We start from the raw sequence: 19454 nt of genomic DNA on the forward strand, positions 1-19454 counted from the left end.
CCACAATTGTTGATGGATATTTAATTGCCGACTTATATTTCTGACTGATATAGAAAATGTTGCTAAATACTTCAAAATAACGGGGAATATTCCAAAACGTCAACCTACATACAGTTGCGTTCACAATAATAGCAGTGCCGATTTTTTCTCAAAAATGATTACTTGTAGTGAGAATGAATGAATGAACTTTGTCCTATTAAAGCCTAAAATAACATTCATTCCATTTTATTATAAAAAAGGTTCCGCACAAATCACTTTCAAAAATATTTTTTTTTTAAATTCTAGGAAATGAAAATAAATGTTTTTGACCTTTTGCCTATTGATGACTAAAATAAATTTTATTCCATTTAAATTTTCAAAAAGGTCCCGCACAAACCACTTTTAATTTTTAAGATATATGAAATAATTAGATAAAAAAATTAGTGAGAAACAAACGGCTTTGTCGTATGCCCCCATACCACAGTGGATGCGCCCAACGACAAAAATCAAAAAATTCATGACATCGTTTTAAAAATTTAAAAATGCAAATCGCTTCAAAAATAATGATATTAAATACATTCTTCTGCATATCTGAGTTTTGAAAGGGTGTTTTAAAACACATTCTTTGCTTATAACATTTTCTGGGTAAATACATTTTTGAAGGGTTTCTACAGCTAGACACGCCTCTGGCACTGACGGTAATTGAAATTCTGGCTCTGTAGTATCCTCAATTTCTTCGTCAGAATTGCCTTCATCTTCCAATATTATGTCGTCATTATACGTGCAACTTATTCATCAACATCTTCTACGTGCTGGGAGAAATGAGAATGAAGGTAAATGTCTTCAGAATAGTTTAAAGAACAATCGCGCATGACGAAAACAATTAGCTTCATCTAACAATAACACTGTATCCAGCACATTTAATTTCGTACTTTGATCCTTTTCTATTCTTGCCAGATAGTGGATATTTTCGATTCTGGCAGTGTGATTTTAATGATTTTATTACACCTTGGTCCATGGGTTGTAATGCAGATATGACATTGGGTGACAAATATTCAAGCTTAATTGACTTCAGATGTTTCGTATTTTGTAGTTTGAAAATATTTACATAAAACAATATATTTATTTATTTATTTATTCAATCGATAACATTTCGAGTCATTTAACAGTGGTGAATACTTAAATATAAAGAGTTTAGGAACACGTTTCCTTTTCTACTTAGTTATGATATTTATTTGTAACATTAAGAGATATGATTTAGCATATTTATGATGTATATGTAAGGTAAAAAAATAAACCTTACTATTAAAACAATATATTGAGAGAAAAATTTTTTCTTTGTATGGTTCAACGTTATAACCGATAGTAAACTTCAAATATTTCACAAAAAACCGACGTTACAACCGATATGACGCACAGTGTCACGACCCTGGCCAAAAATGGTAAAAACTAAATACTTCGTTGAACAAATTTATTGATGGGGAGTGATAGAAAACATATTAATTAAGAAGAATCTGAATTTTGGTACTGATACGTGAAGTAGTTTTTGCTATATGAGGATTTAAATCTGACAATTTTAGTTAATACGTATTTTTGTGTTTTTTTTTCTAAAATTAATAAATTATATTATGCGTTAATATTTAAAAGTTGAAAGTAACGGTCGCTGCAAAAATGGTTCCTAAGTTCTCCTGGGATGTAATAAACTTGGCTACACCTTTGCTTGCATGTAAATATTAATCATATGGTGTTTACATTTACCCAAACATGTATTACTAAGTTTATTAATTTTCTGAAGCAAATTTTAAATTGAGTGGAGTGGGAAAAAAATTGTATAAAAGTGTATATCGATATTTTTTGCTGTATGAATAGTAAAAAGTGAGTACTTCAAATATATAAAGGTCCCAGCTGCAGAGGTTTGCAGACGAATGTGTCACTTCTCTTTTTCAGCGACCACCTCACTGAGAGGATACCCCCTTTTTTAACAAATCGTTTTGCGGTGTTGGCTATAGCCCGAAAACGAATGAACCGATCATCATATATTTTTGTGAGCTTATTAAGTACCTAATAGTCTTGCTTTAAAACGAGAGAATTTTTAAAAATATAAATTTTTAAAAAAATTGTGAACAGCGAAAATCAAAATTCGATTTTTTAAAAAAAATGACCGTTTTTTGACCACTAATCGGTCAAAAATTTTTTTAAAGGAAATTTCTCATATATAAAGACAAGAGTTTGATATATTCAATATGCTCACAAACAATATGAAGACTAAACACCAAATTTCAGTCATATCGGGTGGATATTGAGGTCACAACACTCAAAACACCGAAAATGAGGAGTCACGGTTCTATGGGGGCTATAGGAAGACGAGGACCTATACCGACATATTTCTGGTGGAACGTTATAAGTCCCCCAACGGAGACTTAATACCGATTTTCAGCCATTTCGGTGTGATAATCAGACTAAAACCTCCAAAATACCGAAAATCAGGAGGTACCGTCCTATGGGGGCTATATGAAGGCGTGGACCTATGCAGACAAATTTCATGGTGAAGGTATAATGCCCCCTGCGAAGACTAAATACCAAATTTCAGCAATTTCGGTGTAATAATGAGGCTAAAATCTTCAAAATACCGATAATAGGGAGGTACCGTTATATGGGAGCTATATCAAAACGTGGACCTAAGCCCACAATTCTCTGTTGGAATGTTTGATACCTCTGCCGAAGACTAACCACAAAATTTGAATACTTTCGGTTGGTCATTGTGTCTTAAACATTCAAAATACCGAAAATCGGGAGGTACGGTTCTATGGGGGCTATATCAAAACGTGGATCGACCAACCCAAATTTTTGTCCTGAAGATTGTAAGTCAATAATAGGTACGTGTACCAAAATTGATGCACCTACGACAACTTCTTCTATTTTTGGCCACAGTTAATATGAACTCGCGACATAGTGTGACGTTATAAGCGATATTTATTTGCGTGGAATATACCCGTAAAGAGCCGAAATTCGGGACTTTTGGATTTCGTCGTTATAAGCGATATAACGTTATAAACGACGACGTTATAAGCGATTTCGACTGTAAATTGTAAATTAGTAAATTGCCTTAGCTTAAATTTTCTAGTTATGAAAATTCTTCTAAGTTGCATGGGTTGCCATATATTTTGGTATAATATCGGTCAAAATGAAAATATTTAATATAGATTCACGGATTTCCTTAAAGTTTAAGTTGCTTACCAAAAATTCGCAAGAATGGCCACTAGTACCAAATTAAAGCCTAGCGCCTGTAGATTTCAAAACTGTATAGAATTTTTGCGGAAATTTGCGGTTTTGGCTGTAATGACCAAAAGTCTAACTCCCTTATTTGGTTGCTGAATTTATATTTTTTGGAATATTTTTAAGTAATTGGTTGACATCTGCCTTAATAAATCGATATAAAAATCATATATGGAATATACCAAACAATTGACCAATACTGAAAAAATTTCGCAGGAGTGTTTACTATGCATTAAAACCTCTTGCTACAGGATTACAGCAATTTCGGTTGAAAAATTTGTTGGTAATAGTAAAATACTTCAATTCAGAATGATTCATTACATGGCAACCACGCGAAATTTTGGACCTAGGACCCCAATATTTTACTTAGAGGGTTTTTAGTCCACTAAGACCCATTGATAATAATTTCAGTTCGATATATCATTTAAAAGTATGTTTGTCATACCTTCCCATGTAAGTGCCACCACTGTGCATACCTTGTTTTCAGTGAAATATCTAAAAAATAAAAACTTCAAAAGCTTTTTGTGCGGGAGCTTTTTTATTGAATCACTTTATAATTAAGATTTTTTGTAATCTTAGGTAAAAACTCATCAAAATATCATACAGGGATACAAGGTTGTAAAAAAGTCATAACCCTAGTGCCCATACACAAAAGAGGATGGTCAAAGAACATGGTTAAACATCTCCATTTTGGCATACTTCGCATTTGTTTAACATTGTTGATATCCAACTGTTAATTCATCAACAGAAATATATCAATACGTTTTAAAATTTCAAATTTATTGGATTTCATACTATCAACTAAAATTTTTACAGTTTTGGTCGTAAATTCAACTAAAAATATTTTTATTGTCCGTTTTATTTCACACTCCTATTATTATTTATTTATTTTTTTTTTTTAACAAAGAAATACAAAATTGGCCAAAATGGGGAAGTTTTTTGGACCCTTCCCCTTTTGGGTATGGGCACTCCAATTATTTTGAACACAGCTGTATGTCCACAATTTTTGGTGGAGAAATTTTTTGGCGGAGAAATTGTTTGGCCTCTGGGAAACCTTAAATGCCTAATTATAGCTAATTCGGTCAGAAAAAATAGTAAAATACGGCCGTAGCGTTACATGGGAGCTATTCCAAAACCTGGGCCGATATGGTCCCACTTCTAACTTAACCTGCCTACAAACACGCAAAATTTTAAAGTCCAATCTTAATTGCATTGTTCGACCCAGAATTTCAACCTAATCAAACTAAATCTGACATACTACCACTTTTATATCGAACAACACATAAGCAATTGAATTTCTGTTTTCAAAATTCCCCAGCAAAATCGAATTTTTACTTTTTCAATACGTATGTTGTCTTACTATGCCACTCGTCCCACCCTAATAAGCAAAAAACCCCGAAATATCGATGTGTCATGATGACAGTCTGTTTTTCTGTGGAATTTCTATGATAGAAATACACAGATTTCATAAAAAATACTAATTTACAGAGATTGCGCGCGTGTTTGTGCAGAGTCTTACATTTCGAATTCCAAGATTTTCTGTGTCATATTGGAGGCGTATCATTAATTTCTTAATGTGTAACAAACCAATACGAACAACAATAATCACCAAAACATGGTCATTATTATCGATTTTAAAACCATTTTTTGTGATCTTTTGCTTTTGGTCATCGGTTGTTGGCTTTTTTGTTTTGTTTCGTTTCGTTTTTTCTCCTTCTGTTCATTGACGATTACAAAAGTTGCTCGAAAATAAAGTTGAACAAGAAAGATTACGCATTTGCCCTCACACCAGTTATCAATTTACTACGACGGCGGCGGTAGTAGCACCGGTATGTGCTTAGCGTTCCTATCCCTACCTAGTACATACATGTTTATTTGTAACAGACGACCTTGCCGTTTGGTTTGGTTTTTTACCTTGCACTTCTCGTTGGCATGAAAAGTGAGAGTGAATCTGAAAACAACAACAACGAAATAGAAATATTCATCTGGCTGTGTGTGTATTGTTAATGATGGTTGTAGTGGTCGATGGCCCAGACTGGTGGCTTTTGACAGCATCCATTTTTTTAAATTTGGTAAAACAAAATTGTAAACAAAATTAATTGTTGCATTCAATTGAATAACTAGTCGAATGGGTAGGAATATGTGATATTTATGTTCACTACGACCTTTACAGATAATATTTCATTTTTGTTGTTGTTTGACATGTTTAAAATTTTGCAGGTTAATTGGGATTGGCAATGTAGCTGGATAGGCATGTTTACATTAGACCTTGTTTGCCGGTATAACCTCCTTTATGAGAATTTATTTGGAAGTGACAATGGCAAAAGTGCTCATTACAAAACCTCTTACTAATCCATTATTTCAACAATGGTATGTCGCGAGTAATATGTGCTTACTTTTCCACTAAAATAACTACTTATTATAAAAATAATGGGTTCGTAAAGGGTTTCATAATGAGTATTTATGCATGATATAGGCTGAGAAATTTTAGTATGGATATTTGGAATGGAATATAGGTATAGTGGGTCAATATGAGCGCGCAATACTGACATGCATGAATTCATCGAAGCGTTTGTCCTAACTCTAGATATATATCCAAGCCCCTCGGTTCATTGCGATACTCCAAGTTCTAACAGTAAAGTTTGGTGTCCTTACGGGGGCTGCATTCCCAGGACAAGCTCATTTTATCTTTCTTTTACCGACCGCACTTTAATAACATTTCACTTTCCACTCATTACTACGTACACCGTCTAATTCTGTCTGTCCCTGCTCGGGCGCCACTGTAAGGACAACTTTCTCAATAGGCTAGGTTTAGCGTGTCGGGGTATAAGAAAAATACAAGAATTTTTTTCTTGGTATACCTTCATTCTTCATGATATTAGATATTTATAATTCACTTATTTCTAAGTTTGATAATATCAGACTGCGATTCGCACTCGAGAGCTGCATGAGTACCCGGCCAAGATAACATGGAAAGCAGAATATTAGTCGACCAGTACTGTACCAAAGACAATAGATCTAAGCAATGGTATTACAGGATTCTATAGCACGAGATACAAGATGATTAGGGCAAGATTCGACGGAGTTAATATCTGTTCTGTCCCTCCATCCGTTTGTTGTCATACGTATACAGCTCGCAATATTTAAGATAGAGCTTTATAATTTGGTACAGAAGTTTCCATTACTCCTAGCATGTTTGATATTGGTATATCGGTCCACGATAGTCTCCATAGGACGACACCTCCCGATTTTCGGTGTTCTGAAGGTTATGACCTCAATATTCCACCGAAATGGCTGAAATTTGGTATTTAGTCTTCCTTGGAGTTATAAAACTTTCCACCAGAAATTTTTCAGAATAGGTGCACGTCTTCATATAGCCCTCATAGATCTGCAACTTCCGATTTTCGGAATTTTGAAGGTTTTAGCTTCATTATCAAACTGAAATGGTTGAAATTTGACATTTAGTCTTTGTTGGTTTATAAAACATTCCACTTGAAATTTTTCCGGATAGGTACCTCCCGATTTTCGGTATTCTGAATATTATGGTCTCCATATCACACCGAAAAGGCTTAAAGTATTTTAAAAGTTGTAGTCTTACTATCCCAACAATATGGCTGAAATACGGCACTTAGTCTTCGTTGTAAGTACAAAACTTTACACCTGTAGTTTGTCGGTATAGGTCCACGGCCCCCATAGAACAGTAGCTCTCGATTTTCGGTATTTTGAAGTTTGTGGCCCCAATATCCCACCGAAATGACTGAAATTTGTCTTTTAGTGTTCTTTGGGGGTATACAACTTTCCACCAGAAATTTGTCGGTATAGGTTCACGTCTTCACATAGCCCCCATAGAACGGTACCTCCCGATTTTCTCCATTTTGATGATTGTGGTCCCAATATCCCACCCAAATGCCTGAAATTTGACATTTGGTATTCGTTGGGGGTATAAAACATTTCACTTTTAATTTTTCCCTATAGGTTCACATCTTCATATAGCCCCCATAGACCTCAATATCCCATCAAAATGGCTGAAATTTGGCATTTAGTCTTCGTTGGGTTATATACCGATTTTCGGTATTTTGAAGGTTTCAGCGTCCTTATCAAACCGAAATGGATGAAATTTGGTATTTAGTCTTCTATGGGGTATGAAACATTACAAAAGAGAAATATCAGTATAGATCCACGTTCTCGGTGCCAACGTGGTGAAATGGTTCGATACCCAGGCTAAACAAAATCAAAAATATTAAGCAGTGACAGTGAAACTCATCAACGCTCTGATGGCTTACATTTTCTGAGTATTCATTCTGTCATGTAAAATTTCTCTACAAGTGGTGGTGTTCGAATTTGCCGATAACAAGAAAGCCCCATATCATTGAGTTTAATATTGGGCTGCACTCATTGATACTTGAGACTTTTCCTGTCCCCTCAAAAATATTTTTGAGAAATAATAATAATAATAATAATTGTTCCACAAACATCCCAGATGGGACAAGGGAGACTTCTCTCATATCATTGAGTGCACGCCGATTCATATTGGCTCAATGATATGGGACCTACTTTTTATTGCCGAGTCCGAACGGCGTGTCTTACGACACCACTTGTAGAGAAGTTTTTCATGGCTCAAATACTCAGGAAATGTCGCCAGCATTACTGAGGGGGAATTTTGCCACCGTTGAAAATTTGATGTTGCTTAGCCTGGGATTCGAACCGCAGACCTTCTGAGTGCAAGGCGGACGTGCTAACCATTGCACCACGGTGAGAAATAGATTTTTAATATTTTCTTAATGTTCTTAAGAATTAATTATATAGACATTAAATTAACTGTGACTATCCTATTTTATTATATGTATTTTTTAATAAAGATTCCAAGGCATTCAATTCAAACAAAATTTTAATATAATTTTTATAACGTTACATAATCAACAATTATCTCTGGAAGACTTGGAACCCAACCCTAAACAACCAGCCAACCAAATTGCCTTTCCAAATCTATTTCAGTCAAATTTACGATTTCAACGAAAGATGCTTGAAAGCGCCCAGAGTTGTGTCGTCATATCAATCAACACCTATTCGCAATCAAAGAAAAAAATATTTTGCAATAAACAAAAATAAAGTAAGTCAAATTCGTAATAAAAAAAAACAACAACAAAAGAAACTTTGCAAAATATTAAATAATTGTCCAAGCTGTACATTTTTTGTTGTTAGTCTTTCCACTCGATCACAAAGTAGTTAGGAGCCGTAATTGTAATTAAAGCCAGAGGCAATAATCGACTTTAACTTCCATTCAATCATAAAGAGGTTTTTTGAGGTAATAATTTTACGATTTGCGAATTTACCGTTATCAGTGTCCAACATTATTCGGCAAAAAATAACAAAAAATACAAAGGCTGTCTAACAATGTGTCTGGATCTCTTTCAATGGAATGACCAACGAAATATTTCGGTTGCAATTCACACATTTGCTGCTTGTTTCTCAACATATACACACATCAGTCAGTGTTTGTTCAATTTGTCTGCCGCGGATAAAGATAATTACCACTCAACGAAGAAGAAACAGCAAAATTTCATTATTCATTTCGTTAAAGTCAAATATCGACACAGCCTCATTAATCGAACGTGCCTCTGGGCAAATTTGTAATGTTCGCTACAAGACATTAAAATTAATTGAATCAAGGTGAAATAATTCGAATGTTCGAAGTCAAATCATCTTCATTCACTTGTCACGAATTATTTGATATTTTTCTTTATTATGTTTACAAGATATTTATTGTATTGTTTTTATTGTAATAATGACATGTTGATTATTAACAAAAGTATAATACATAACAATTAATTGTATGTATGTATGTACATAAATTATGGTAAAGAAATTGTATAAAATTGCAAATTGTCAATACAAGCATTAAATTCAAATCTTGGAGTTAGTGCGTATGATTAATAGTAATGCTTAACCTAACATTGGTGTATGAGTTATGTTAATAATCATACGCCAATATAGCAGTATGCTTAGAATGACCGAAAGATGTTAAAATCACTGTATGGTGAAAAATGAAAAGGCGGTTGCAGAATTTCACATACAAATACTCCGAACCTCCAAATGTATTATTTTGTCAAAATACTAAAAAACAAACAAGTAATAAGAGCGTTAAGTAGAGCTTCCTCTTATTGCAGGAGTAGCATATCCCAACTGATAATACTCCCTTCAAAAGCGTTCACATTGGACATCATCATCGTAGATCTTTTCAAAACATGGATCAATATTTACAATTTTCCGAATTGAGCTTTTGAACTCCTGGCAACACACAATTGGTCTGTTCCAAAACTGCAAGAATCTACTAATTTTTACTATTTTTCGATAACATAAAGGAAAAAATGTTATCGTAGTAAAAATAGTAGCTTCTTGCAGGTTCTGGAACGGAGCAAATATTAAATTACAGCAAATACATAAAAAAATACATAACAAAATTGGGCAATACCGGCTAGACTTAAATCTGGAGGCTATATAAAAGCGTGAACCTGTAATGTCTGATTTTTTCCAAGGGATGTTTTGTATCTGTATAACTGTCTTGTGTCTTAAGCGAAGACTGATTACCAAATTTCAGTAATTAAGATTAAATAATGTGGCTAAAACTTTCAAAACACCGAAAATCGGAGGGTACCGTTCTATGGGGGCTATATGAAGACGTGGAGCAATGCAATGCAAAATTTCATTTGGAATCTTTTAAACCCCTAACGAAGACTTAGTACCGTTAGCCGTTTTGATAGCATATTGAGGACACAATACATACCGGGGAGGTACCGTTCTATAGGGGCTATATGAAGATGAGGACCTGTACTGACAAATTGAATGTGGAAAGTTGTATAACCCCTACGAAGACTAAATACCAAATTTCAGCTATTTCGATGTGGTAATGAGGCTAAAACCTTCCAAATACCGAAAATCGGGTGGTACCGTTCTATGGCGGCTATTTTCAACATCCTAGCAGTAATATACACTTCTATACCAAATTACAAAGCTCTATTTTGAAAATTGCGCGCTGTATCTTGATTTCAACAGACGGGCGGACGGACAGACGGACATGGTTATATCGACTTAGAATGTTATGCTGATCAAAAATATACATATATACTTTATAGGGTCTCCGACAATTATTTCGATGTGTTACAAACGGAATGACAAATTTAATTATAGTGCCAAAAATAGTTATAATTGACAAAATTTTATAACGAGGCAAGGGGATAGAAAAAAAATTTGTTGATGTATTACCACATTAAGATATAGCCCCCATGTAAAGATACCGCCGATTTTGGTATTTTGACGAATTTAGAAAAATTTTCCAATTGATTTGGTTAAAATTTTGCATTTTGAGTTCTGAGTGAACAAAATACATCCTCGCAAAAAATGTTCAATATATTTCTACTAGGCTTATGACTTTTTGACATTTTTTCTCCAAATGATTTCCTGTAGTGAGAATGAGTGAACTTCTGCCTATTAATGCCTAAAATAACGTTAGACCCATTTTATTATAAAACAAGTAAAAGAAGCGTTAAGTTCGGCCGGGCCGAAGTTTTTATACCCTCCACCACAAATTTCATTTCGGTGGATTAATGTGACCACAACCTTCAAAAAACCGAAATTCGGAACGTATCGCTCTATGGAGGCTATATGATGGCGTGGACCTATACCTACAAATTGCTGGGCGAAAGTTTTATAAGCCTAAAGAAGACTAAATACCAAATTTCAGCCATTTCGGTGTGATAATGATGATAAAACCTTCAAAATATCGAAAATCGGGAGATATCGTATTATGGGGGCTATATCAACACGTGGACCTATATAAACATTTTATGGTAGAAATGTTTCTTAGCCTCTGGAAACACAAATACAAAGTTACAACCGATTCTTTGGTCAAATGGGTCTAATACGTTCAAAATATATTTTAAAATGACGCGTACTTTATATGGTGCCTTATATGGGGGCTATACCAAAACTTGGACCTATATAACCCAACTTTGGTAGGAATGTTTTTTGGCCTCTGGAGACACAAAGTACCAAATTACAACCAATTCTGTGGTCAAATGGTTCTAATACATTCAAAATATATTAAAATGACGCGTACTTTATATGGGGCCTTATATGGGGGCTATACCAAAACGTGGACCTATATAACCCAACTTTGGTAGGAATGTTTTTTGGCCTCTGGAGACACAAAGTACCAAATTACAACCAATTCGGTGGTAAAATGGGACAAATATCTTAAAAATTCCTTAAAACGACGACGCGTCATTTTGTATGGGGGCTATACGAAAGCGTGGACCTACATAGCCCGCTTCCAATACCAAAAGTCCTACGTACATATACTCTATTTTCCCAAAGTTTCATCAAACTACGTCAATCCGTTCGGACGCTAGAGTGATTTCCACAGACGGACAGACGGACGGACATGGCTATATCGATGTAGAATTGCACCCTGATCAAGAATATATATACTTTGTGGGTCTACAATGATTATTTCGAGTAATTGCAAACGTAGTGACAAACTTAATATACCCCCATCCTATGGTGGAGGGTATAAAAAAGATTCCGCACAAACCACCTTCATTTTTTTTTTAAATTCTCTGAAGAGAATTTTTTTAAATGTATTTCCTGTTGCACGAATGTATGACCTTTGGCCTATTAATGACTAAAATAACTTTTATTTCAATTAACTATTGAAAAAGGTCCCGCACAAACCACTTTTAATTTCTATAATATATTTAATAAAGTTACATATAATATAAATGATGTATATGAAATAATATGAGGATCAAATTAGTGAGAAACAAACGGTTATGTCGTGTGCCCCTATACTTGATTTTTATATAAACGTCGACTTACAGTGAATTAAAAAAAATCCAAAATTCTGAAAAATAAAAACTTTAAAAGCTTTTTGTGCGGAAGCTTTTTTATCAAATCTCTTTTTTGTTAAGTTTTATGTAATCTGAGGTAAAAACTCATTGTACAGGTTGTAAAAAAGTCTAAGGTCACTTTGAGTTCTGAGTGAACAAAATACCTCCTTGCAAAAAATGTTCAATATAGGTCTATGTTTAGGTATAGCACCCTTATGAACGTACCTCTCGATTTCCGGAATTTTGAATTATTTTTGCCAAATTTTCCAACCAATTTGGCTGTAATTTTGGATTTTGAGTTCTCAGTACATAAAATACATTTTTGCAAAAAATATTTAATGTGGGTCCATGTTTAGGTATAGCTCCCATATAAACGTACCTCCTGATTTCGGAATTTTAACGATTTTACATACTCGTTAAAAGGGGAATAACTTACCGTGGGCAGATGATGGCAGCTGGATTTTTTGTCGTAAACTAGAAATTTTCCCCCGAATTTAAAAAAAAAAAACAAGTAAGAAAAGCGTTAAGTTCGGTCGGGCCGAACTTTTTATACCCTCCACCACAAATTTCAGCCATTTCGGTGGATTAATGTGGCCACAACCTTCAAAATACCGAAATTCGGAAGGTACCGTTCTATGGGGCTATATGATGGCGTGGACTTATACCTACAAATTTCTGGGGGAAAGTTTTATACGCCTAAAGAAGACTAAATACCAAATTTCAGCCATCTCGGTGTGATAATATGGCTAAAACGTTCAAAATATCGAAAATCGGGAAATATTGTATTATGGGGGCTATATCAACACGTGGACCTATATAAACATTTTATGGTAGAAATGTTTCTTAGCCTCTGGAAACAGAAAATACAAAGTTACAACCGATTCTTTGGTCAAATGGGTCTAATAGATTCAAAATATATTAAAATGACGCGTACTTTATAAGGGGCCTTATGTGGGGCCAATACAAAACGTGGACCTATATAACCCAACTTTGGTAGGAATGTTTTCTGGCCTCTGAAGACACAAAATACCAAATTACAACCAATTCTGTAGTCAAATGGGTCTAATACATTCAAAATATATTAAAATGACGCGTACTTTATATGGGGCCTTATATGGGGGCTATACCAAAACGTGGACCTATATAACCCAACTTTGGTAGGAATATTTCTTGGCCTCTGGAGACACAAAGTACTAAATTACAACCAATTCGGTGGTAAAATGGGCCAAATATCTTAAAAATTCCTTCAAACGACGACGCGTCACGCGACATTTTGTATGGGGGCTATACGAAAGCGTGGACCTATATAGCCCGCTTTCAATACCAAAAGTCCTACGTAAATATAACATATTTTCCCAAAATTTCAACCTACGTCAATCCGTTCGGACGCTAGAGTGATTTCCACAGACGGACAGACGGACGGACGGACATGGCTATATCGATGTAGAATTGCACGCTGATCAAGAATATATATACTTTGTGGGGTCTACAATGATTATTTCGAGTAGTTACAAACGTAGTGACAAACTTAATATACCCCCATCCTATGGTGGAGGGTATAAAAATATGGAGTCTCCCAAATACTCCCAACATTAGTAAAACTCAACATACATTTTTAGTACAGTAGTGGAATTCTCTAACGCATTTTTTGGTTACCGACAAAATTCGGTAAATTTAAAACTCAAAAAAGGGATGTATTACCGACTATTTCGATATCTCTATTATTTTAACACCTACTTTGCATAATTTTAAAGATGGGATTTTCTACTTTCTACTTAGATGGTTTCCAACCAAAGGTGTGATATCCGTCATTATTATTAAAATCGCAAAAATTAAAAGTTGGGTTTTATTTGCGACTATTGTTATATCTTGGTTGTTTGATCACCTACAGGAACCTACTTTACATCATTAGAAAGGTGATATTTTCTTCTTTCATTGTCAGGTTTTTTGGTATACCTCATATAGAAGCTGAGATATTCGCTTTAAAAAAAACGTTGTCTTTTTATCCAAATAAGTTTTTTGCCCATTACGACCCCTAAATATTATCCGACCATCTCTCTGAGACCCCCATTAACCCTCACAATTTCGTGACTATCCGATCAAAATTGCGACCTGTAGCGTGATTTTCAAAAAAAAAATGGATAAATGAGATGTATTACCGACTATTGCGATATCTCCGTTATTTGGTCACCTACTCCGACCTAGTTTGCACCATTGTAAAGATGGAATCTTCTACTTCATGGGCAGGCTTTGCTTTGCGAAAGTTCCCAACCAAAGCTGTGATTAAAATCGCAAAACTGAGAACCTACGAGAACCTACTTTACATCATTAGAAAGGTGATATTTTCTACTTTCATTGTCAGGTTGTACTTTTGGTATACCATATCCGACCATCACCAAAATCAATAGGCTTCTTCCCCTCCGGGACCCCCATCAACGTCCGAAATTTCCTGACGATCCGATCAAAATTGCGACCTGTAGTGTGATTACAAGGTTTAGATGGACAGACGGACTCAGCTCGTCGAGACATTCATTTTGGTATATATAAGTATGGGTCTACGACTATTATTTTGATGCGTTACAAACTTTTTGGCCAAAACCAACATATAATAACCTTCTCATATAGTGGTGTATGGTATAAAAATACCAGAAAAAGTCATTTACAAAGAATTTATTTGTAAGGAAGTTAGAAAACGATTGGGAATATTTTTTTCGTAAAAACATTGTCAATACCATCAACTATAAGTTTCATTCTGGAAATTTTACATTCACCTCTTTAATTTTGTATAATTTCACTAATAACCCAGCAAACCAATCGTACCGATATCGTAACGAAATCGGAACAAAATTCGGACGTTACGTCCGATATCTGATCCGAAATCGTAACGATATCTTAATGAAAGTTGTATGAAGTGGTTGACATAAATTCGGAACGAAATGTCGGAGCGAAATCGGATCGATTTCAACTTCTTTGGCTTCACTTGACATATTACCGCTGTAAATTGGCGAAGCTAATACTAGATATTACAAATTTGATGTGTTTAGAGAATATTTACTTCAATCGCAATTCGTTGTCATAATTTTTTCGATTTTTATCCACGGGCGGACCACAGTGCGCCGGTCGGAACTTTTTATACCCTCCACCAGGAGTTGTATTGAAGTATAATGGAAAAATTAGTTTCATTTTGTTCTGCCGCCACGCTAACTGAAGATTATCACTTTCTTTTAAATAAGGTTTAAGACCAATGAGGCCTTTTTGAATCCGAAATACCAGGTTACAGTCATTCCATTAGGACGATTGAGGTACCTTCATATTGGGCATATACCAAAATATGAACTTATATTTATCATTTTCTGCCCATTGAGAATCCGAAATACTTAGTTACAGTCACCACAGTACACTAATCCTTTAAAAGTCTTCACATCGATCTATATCTTAATACCTTCCAATCTGAGAAACCTAAGAAGGCTATATTAAAACATGTTTCTATACCGACAAATCTTTACAGGAATTATAAACCTAATTTTCCCAATTCCTATAGGATAATCCGGCTAAAACCTCGGGCGGTACCGTTCTATAAGGACAAATTTCTGAGGGAATACTTTGTAGTCCCAATGGAAAGAAAAAACCAAATTTCAGCCATTTCGGTGAGAAAATGTAGCTAAAACCCTCAAAATACCGAAAATCGGGGGTTACCTTTCTATAGCGGCTATATCAAAACGTGATCTTATGCCGACAATTCTCTGCAGGAATGTTGTATATTCCCAATAAACATCCTAGGAGTAATAGAAACTTCTGTACCAACGCTCTATGTTAAATATTGCGATAAATATTGGATCTAGAAATATCATGGTGTCTGTGACATACAGAAACAGGCTACTAAATCGCACCACTAATATCTAACCACAAGCCCACAGTCAAATAACAACTTTCATTGCAATTACAAAGCCACCTTAAAATGGGGTACACACGATCAATTTTAACTGTCGATTTTCCGGAAACATCGTTTACTGTTAAACTGTTTAGCAACTACAAAATATTTTGTGGTTGTCTGATGACTGGCAAAAATAAACGGCCACACAGGCAAGCAACCGATTATTTGAGCAAAACTTACAGTCAAAATTGATCGTGTGCATCCCGCTTTAGGTATTGCTGTGACATATTTTCCATTCCGTCGTAACTGCTGTAAGTCGACAATATCGACACTGCCTTCTTCAATGAAAAATAAATGTATGTATGTATGATTATGTATGTATGTAAACTATGTATTATTCTAACTTTTGTAATTGTATCCATTCATAAGTAACGGCTCTTTTAAAACCAACTTTTTGCAGCAAAGTTTCTGATTTGATATTTCCAACGACCACCCATGCTGTTACGGGTATACTCTCGGTTTGTGCAACTGCGGTAGACAAAGATTCAACCAAAATTCTTCCAAAACCTTTCCTCTGGTGCGATGGTATTACTTGAAGTATTCTAAAATGACAAAAAATTATTTAAAATGTAACATTTTCGAAACGTCTTGATATGATACTTACGCTAAACCACTGAATTCGTTTTGAAAAATCCAACCGATTAATTCTTTTTTAGACTTTTCATACAAACCAATCGATTTATTAATCTTTATGTGACCTTTAATGTAATCCAATGAACCTTCTTTGTTATTAGCCCACAGAGAATGTATCAATTCGGCATGTTTTTCTTCAAGTTCACCTAATTCATAACCCTCCGGAATTCTGCAGAAGAACATAAATATATTGATTTGTATATAACAATAAAATTTATAATTAAATCACACCTTGTTTTATTAAAATTTAATGCCTCTGAACGGTTTAATACCAAGCCTTGGCAAGGTCTGGCTTTACGTATGACACCGCCTTTCTTGAGAACAATCGTTTTTACACTTTCCGAAAACTGTGGTGCTATATTAATAAGTAAAGCCCCATTTCTCCATTGAATCAAGTTGGTTTTTTCCAAGCACTCTAACAATTCGTTGGAATTTGGTTCCCAAGAGTGAAATGTCACACTTTGTACCTGAAGTATGAAAACCAATGGAGTTTTTGTGAAAGCAACTCGTGTCGACGACAGATGTACTTACTAGATCTTGATGCAGACATATATATGTACCATATTTTCTAAAATCTCCCTTTCCGTCTGTATAAAAATCTTTTCGAAATGATATCCACTTTTCATTTTGTCTTTCAATGCACCTCTGATGCAATTTCCTATTCCATTGAAGCTGCGTGTAAATGAGCAAATATTGAAAACTTTCAATGCCACAGTTTTCAGCATACAAGTGCAATAATTCCTCAAGTTCTTGGTCAGTCAATAATCTTAGAATATCATCACTGTTCTCGGCTGACATTTTCCTATTTTTATTTTTCGAAATCTTTTCCATATTTTTTTAACTGAGTACTATAAAATTGCCTTCAATTACAACCGCGGCTACTTTATACCTTGAATTGTAAAATTTTACTATTAATCGTCTAACATTTGATAACTCAAAAGGCACAATTCTTTTCATTATCATAGTTTGACTGTTTACGCGATAAAGGGCGAGAGAGGAACGAGAGACACGCTTGTTTCGTATTTTCGAAAAATGTGATCGATTGGCTCTCATGTTCAATTAATGTTAATCAAATGCAATTGATGATTGTTGTTATTGTTAAAATGAGCGAGCATTTGAACTACATTTGAAACGGCCAACAGATAACCGGGGGGTTGTAAATATTGTCATATTACAAAGTGAATGCAGATAATTGGGAATATAATGTGTGTTCCCGTGTTTTTTTAATGCTAAAAGAGCGACCTATGAAAAATGAGATACACATACAACTTTATTCAAAATGTACGAGAACGGAAAAATGAAAAAAAAAAAAACGTAAAAAACTGGAACAAAAACAAATGTCAAACTTGGCAATTACAAGCCGGCAACCACGTTACTATTTTTTCTCGCCCAAATTTGTCGTATAAAAAGTTTTTGAAGAGAGCGATTTTCTGAGGCATTTTTGTTTAAAGAGAAGGTAACATCTTACTACTTTTTGGGGTACGGGAATGCTTTGTGGTGAAAAATGTGTAAAAGTGGTAAAAATTTTAAAAAATTATTAGTTCTGCAACACTACTATAGTCGAATTGTGGATATCTTTAGTTGTAACTAGGAGACCCGGCGAACTTCGTCTCGCAGTTTGTTAGGTACAGAACTTTATGGCTTTGGTTTAAACCTATAATACTATTATTGCTATCACCTTGTTCAATTTCTTCTTTGTTCTTCTTTGTTTTGAACTGTTTAAGACGATCTTTGAAGCAGATGCACATTAGACAATTGTACTTTCGACAATTGTCAGTTTGACGAAGAGAGAAGGTACTGAGAGGCAAAGTGTTTCTATTTTCCTCGACTCTCTCTTCTATAAACTGACAATAGCAGCGAAAAAATTAGGTAACTCTAAATCGGGACTAAGATATATTTTTTAACGCCCTACTCGTTTTATAATCGATGGTTTTCTACAATTCTTGTTTCCACCACTGAACACGATATTTCACTAAAGCAATTGAATATGAATTTGAATTTAATGCTGAATATAGTGCTTATTTAAATTTGCGTTTTAATCAATTAACCCATTTTAACCTATTTACCCATTTTGATCCGATCGTTATCAGGTAACCACCTTCGTCTGGAGGGTATATATTTAGTCTATAGTATGGAGGGTATATTTAGTTTGTTTTTCTGTTTGTAACACATCGAACTAATCATTTGCACATATGACCGTCTGTCTGTCCGACTGTTGTAATCACTCTTGCGTTCGGAATAATTGAGCTAGGGCGCTATATTTTTGCACCCGATCGTCTTTTTTCCATAGGCAGGTCAAGTTCCAAGATGGGTTAACGCTACCTCCCGATTTTCGGTATTTGGGAATTTTAACTACATTTTTTGACCGAACTACCGGTAATTTCACGTTTGGGGTTCCCAGTGGTCACAAAAATCTCCACCAAAAACCGTCAACATAGGTCCATGTTTTGGTATAGCCTCCATATAACGGTACCTCCCGATTATCGGTATTTTGAGGGTATTAGCTAAAATTTTTCCCCATTTTCACTTTGATATAGCCCCATATAAGGTTCCTTACTGATTGAATACATTTTTTATGTTTTTTACCTTATTTAGGTATCAGAGGTCACAAAATATCTTCGTCTAAAATTGTGGACAGGAAAGAATATAATTATTCCGTTTTAGTTCAGAATATTTTATGGTGGAGGGTATAAAAAGTTCGGCCCGGCCGAACTTAACGCTTTTTTACTTATTTTTTCTGACTTCTC

At 34.7% G+C, this 19454-nt stretch overlaps 2 protein-coding genes across 2 annotated transcripts in view; one reads left to right on the plus strand and one right to left on the minus strand.

The window, feature by feature from the left end:
- Positions 1-19454, plus strand: part of LOC141398924 (nose resistant to fluoxetine protein 6) — an 88812-nt gene that overhangs the window by 33520 nt on the left and 35838 nt on the right. The gene's annotated exons all lie outside the window — the stretch shown is intronic.
- LOC141398925 (uncharacterized) lies at positions 16380-17627 on the minus strand. The gene is made up of 4 exons (XM_073976738.1): positions 17239-17627; positions 16939-17174; positions 16679-16876; positions 16380-16616 (listed from the first exon to the last, which is right to left on the minus strand). The coding sequence occupies exons 1-4, from the start codon at positions 17536-17538 to the stop codon at positions 16409-16411; spliced, it is 942 nt and encodes a 313-aa protein (XP_073832839.1). The 5' UTR covers positions 17539-17627; the 3' UTR covers positions 16380-16408.

The sequence above is a fragment of the Musca autumnalis genome, unplaced genomic scaffold (assembly GCF_047663935.1).
Source record: "Musca autumnalis isolate F117 unplaced genomic scaffold, ASM4766393v1 scaffold_3, whole genome shotgun sequence".
NCBI classification, from domain to species: Eukaryota; Metazoa; Arthropoda; class Insecta; order Diptera; family Muscidae; genus Musca; species Musca autumnalis.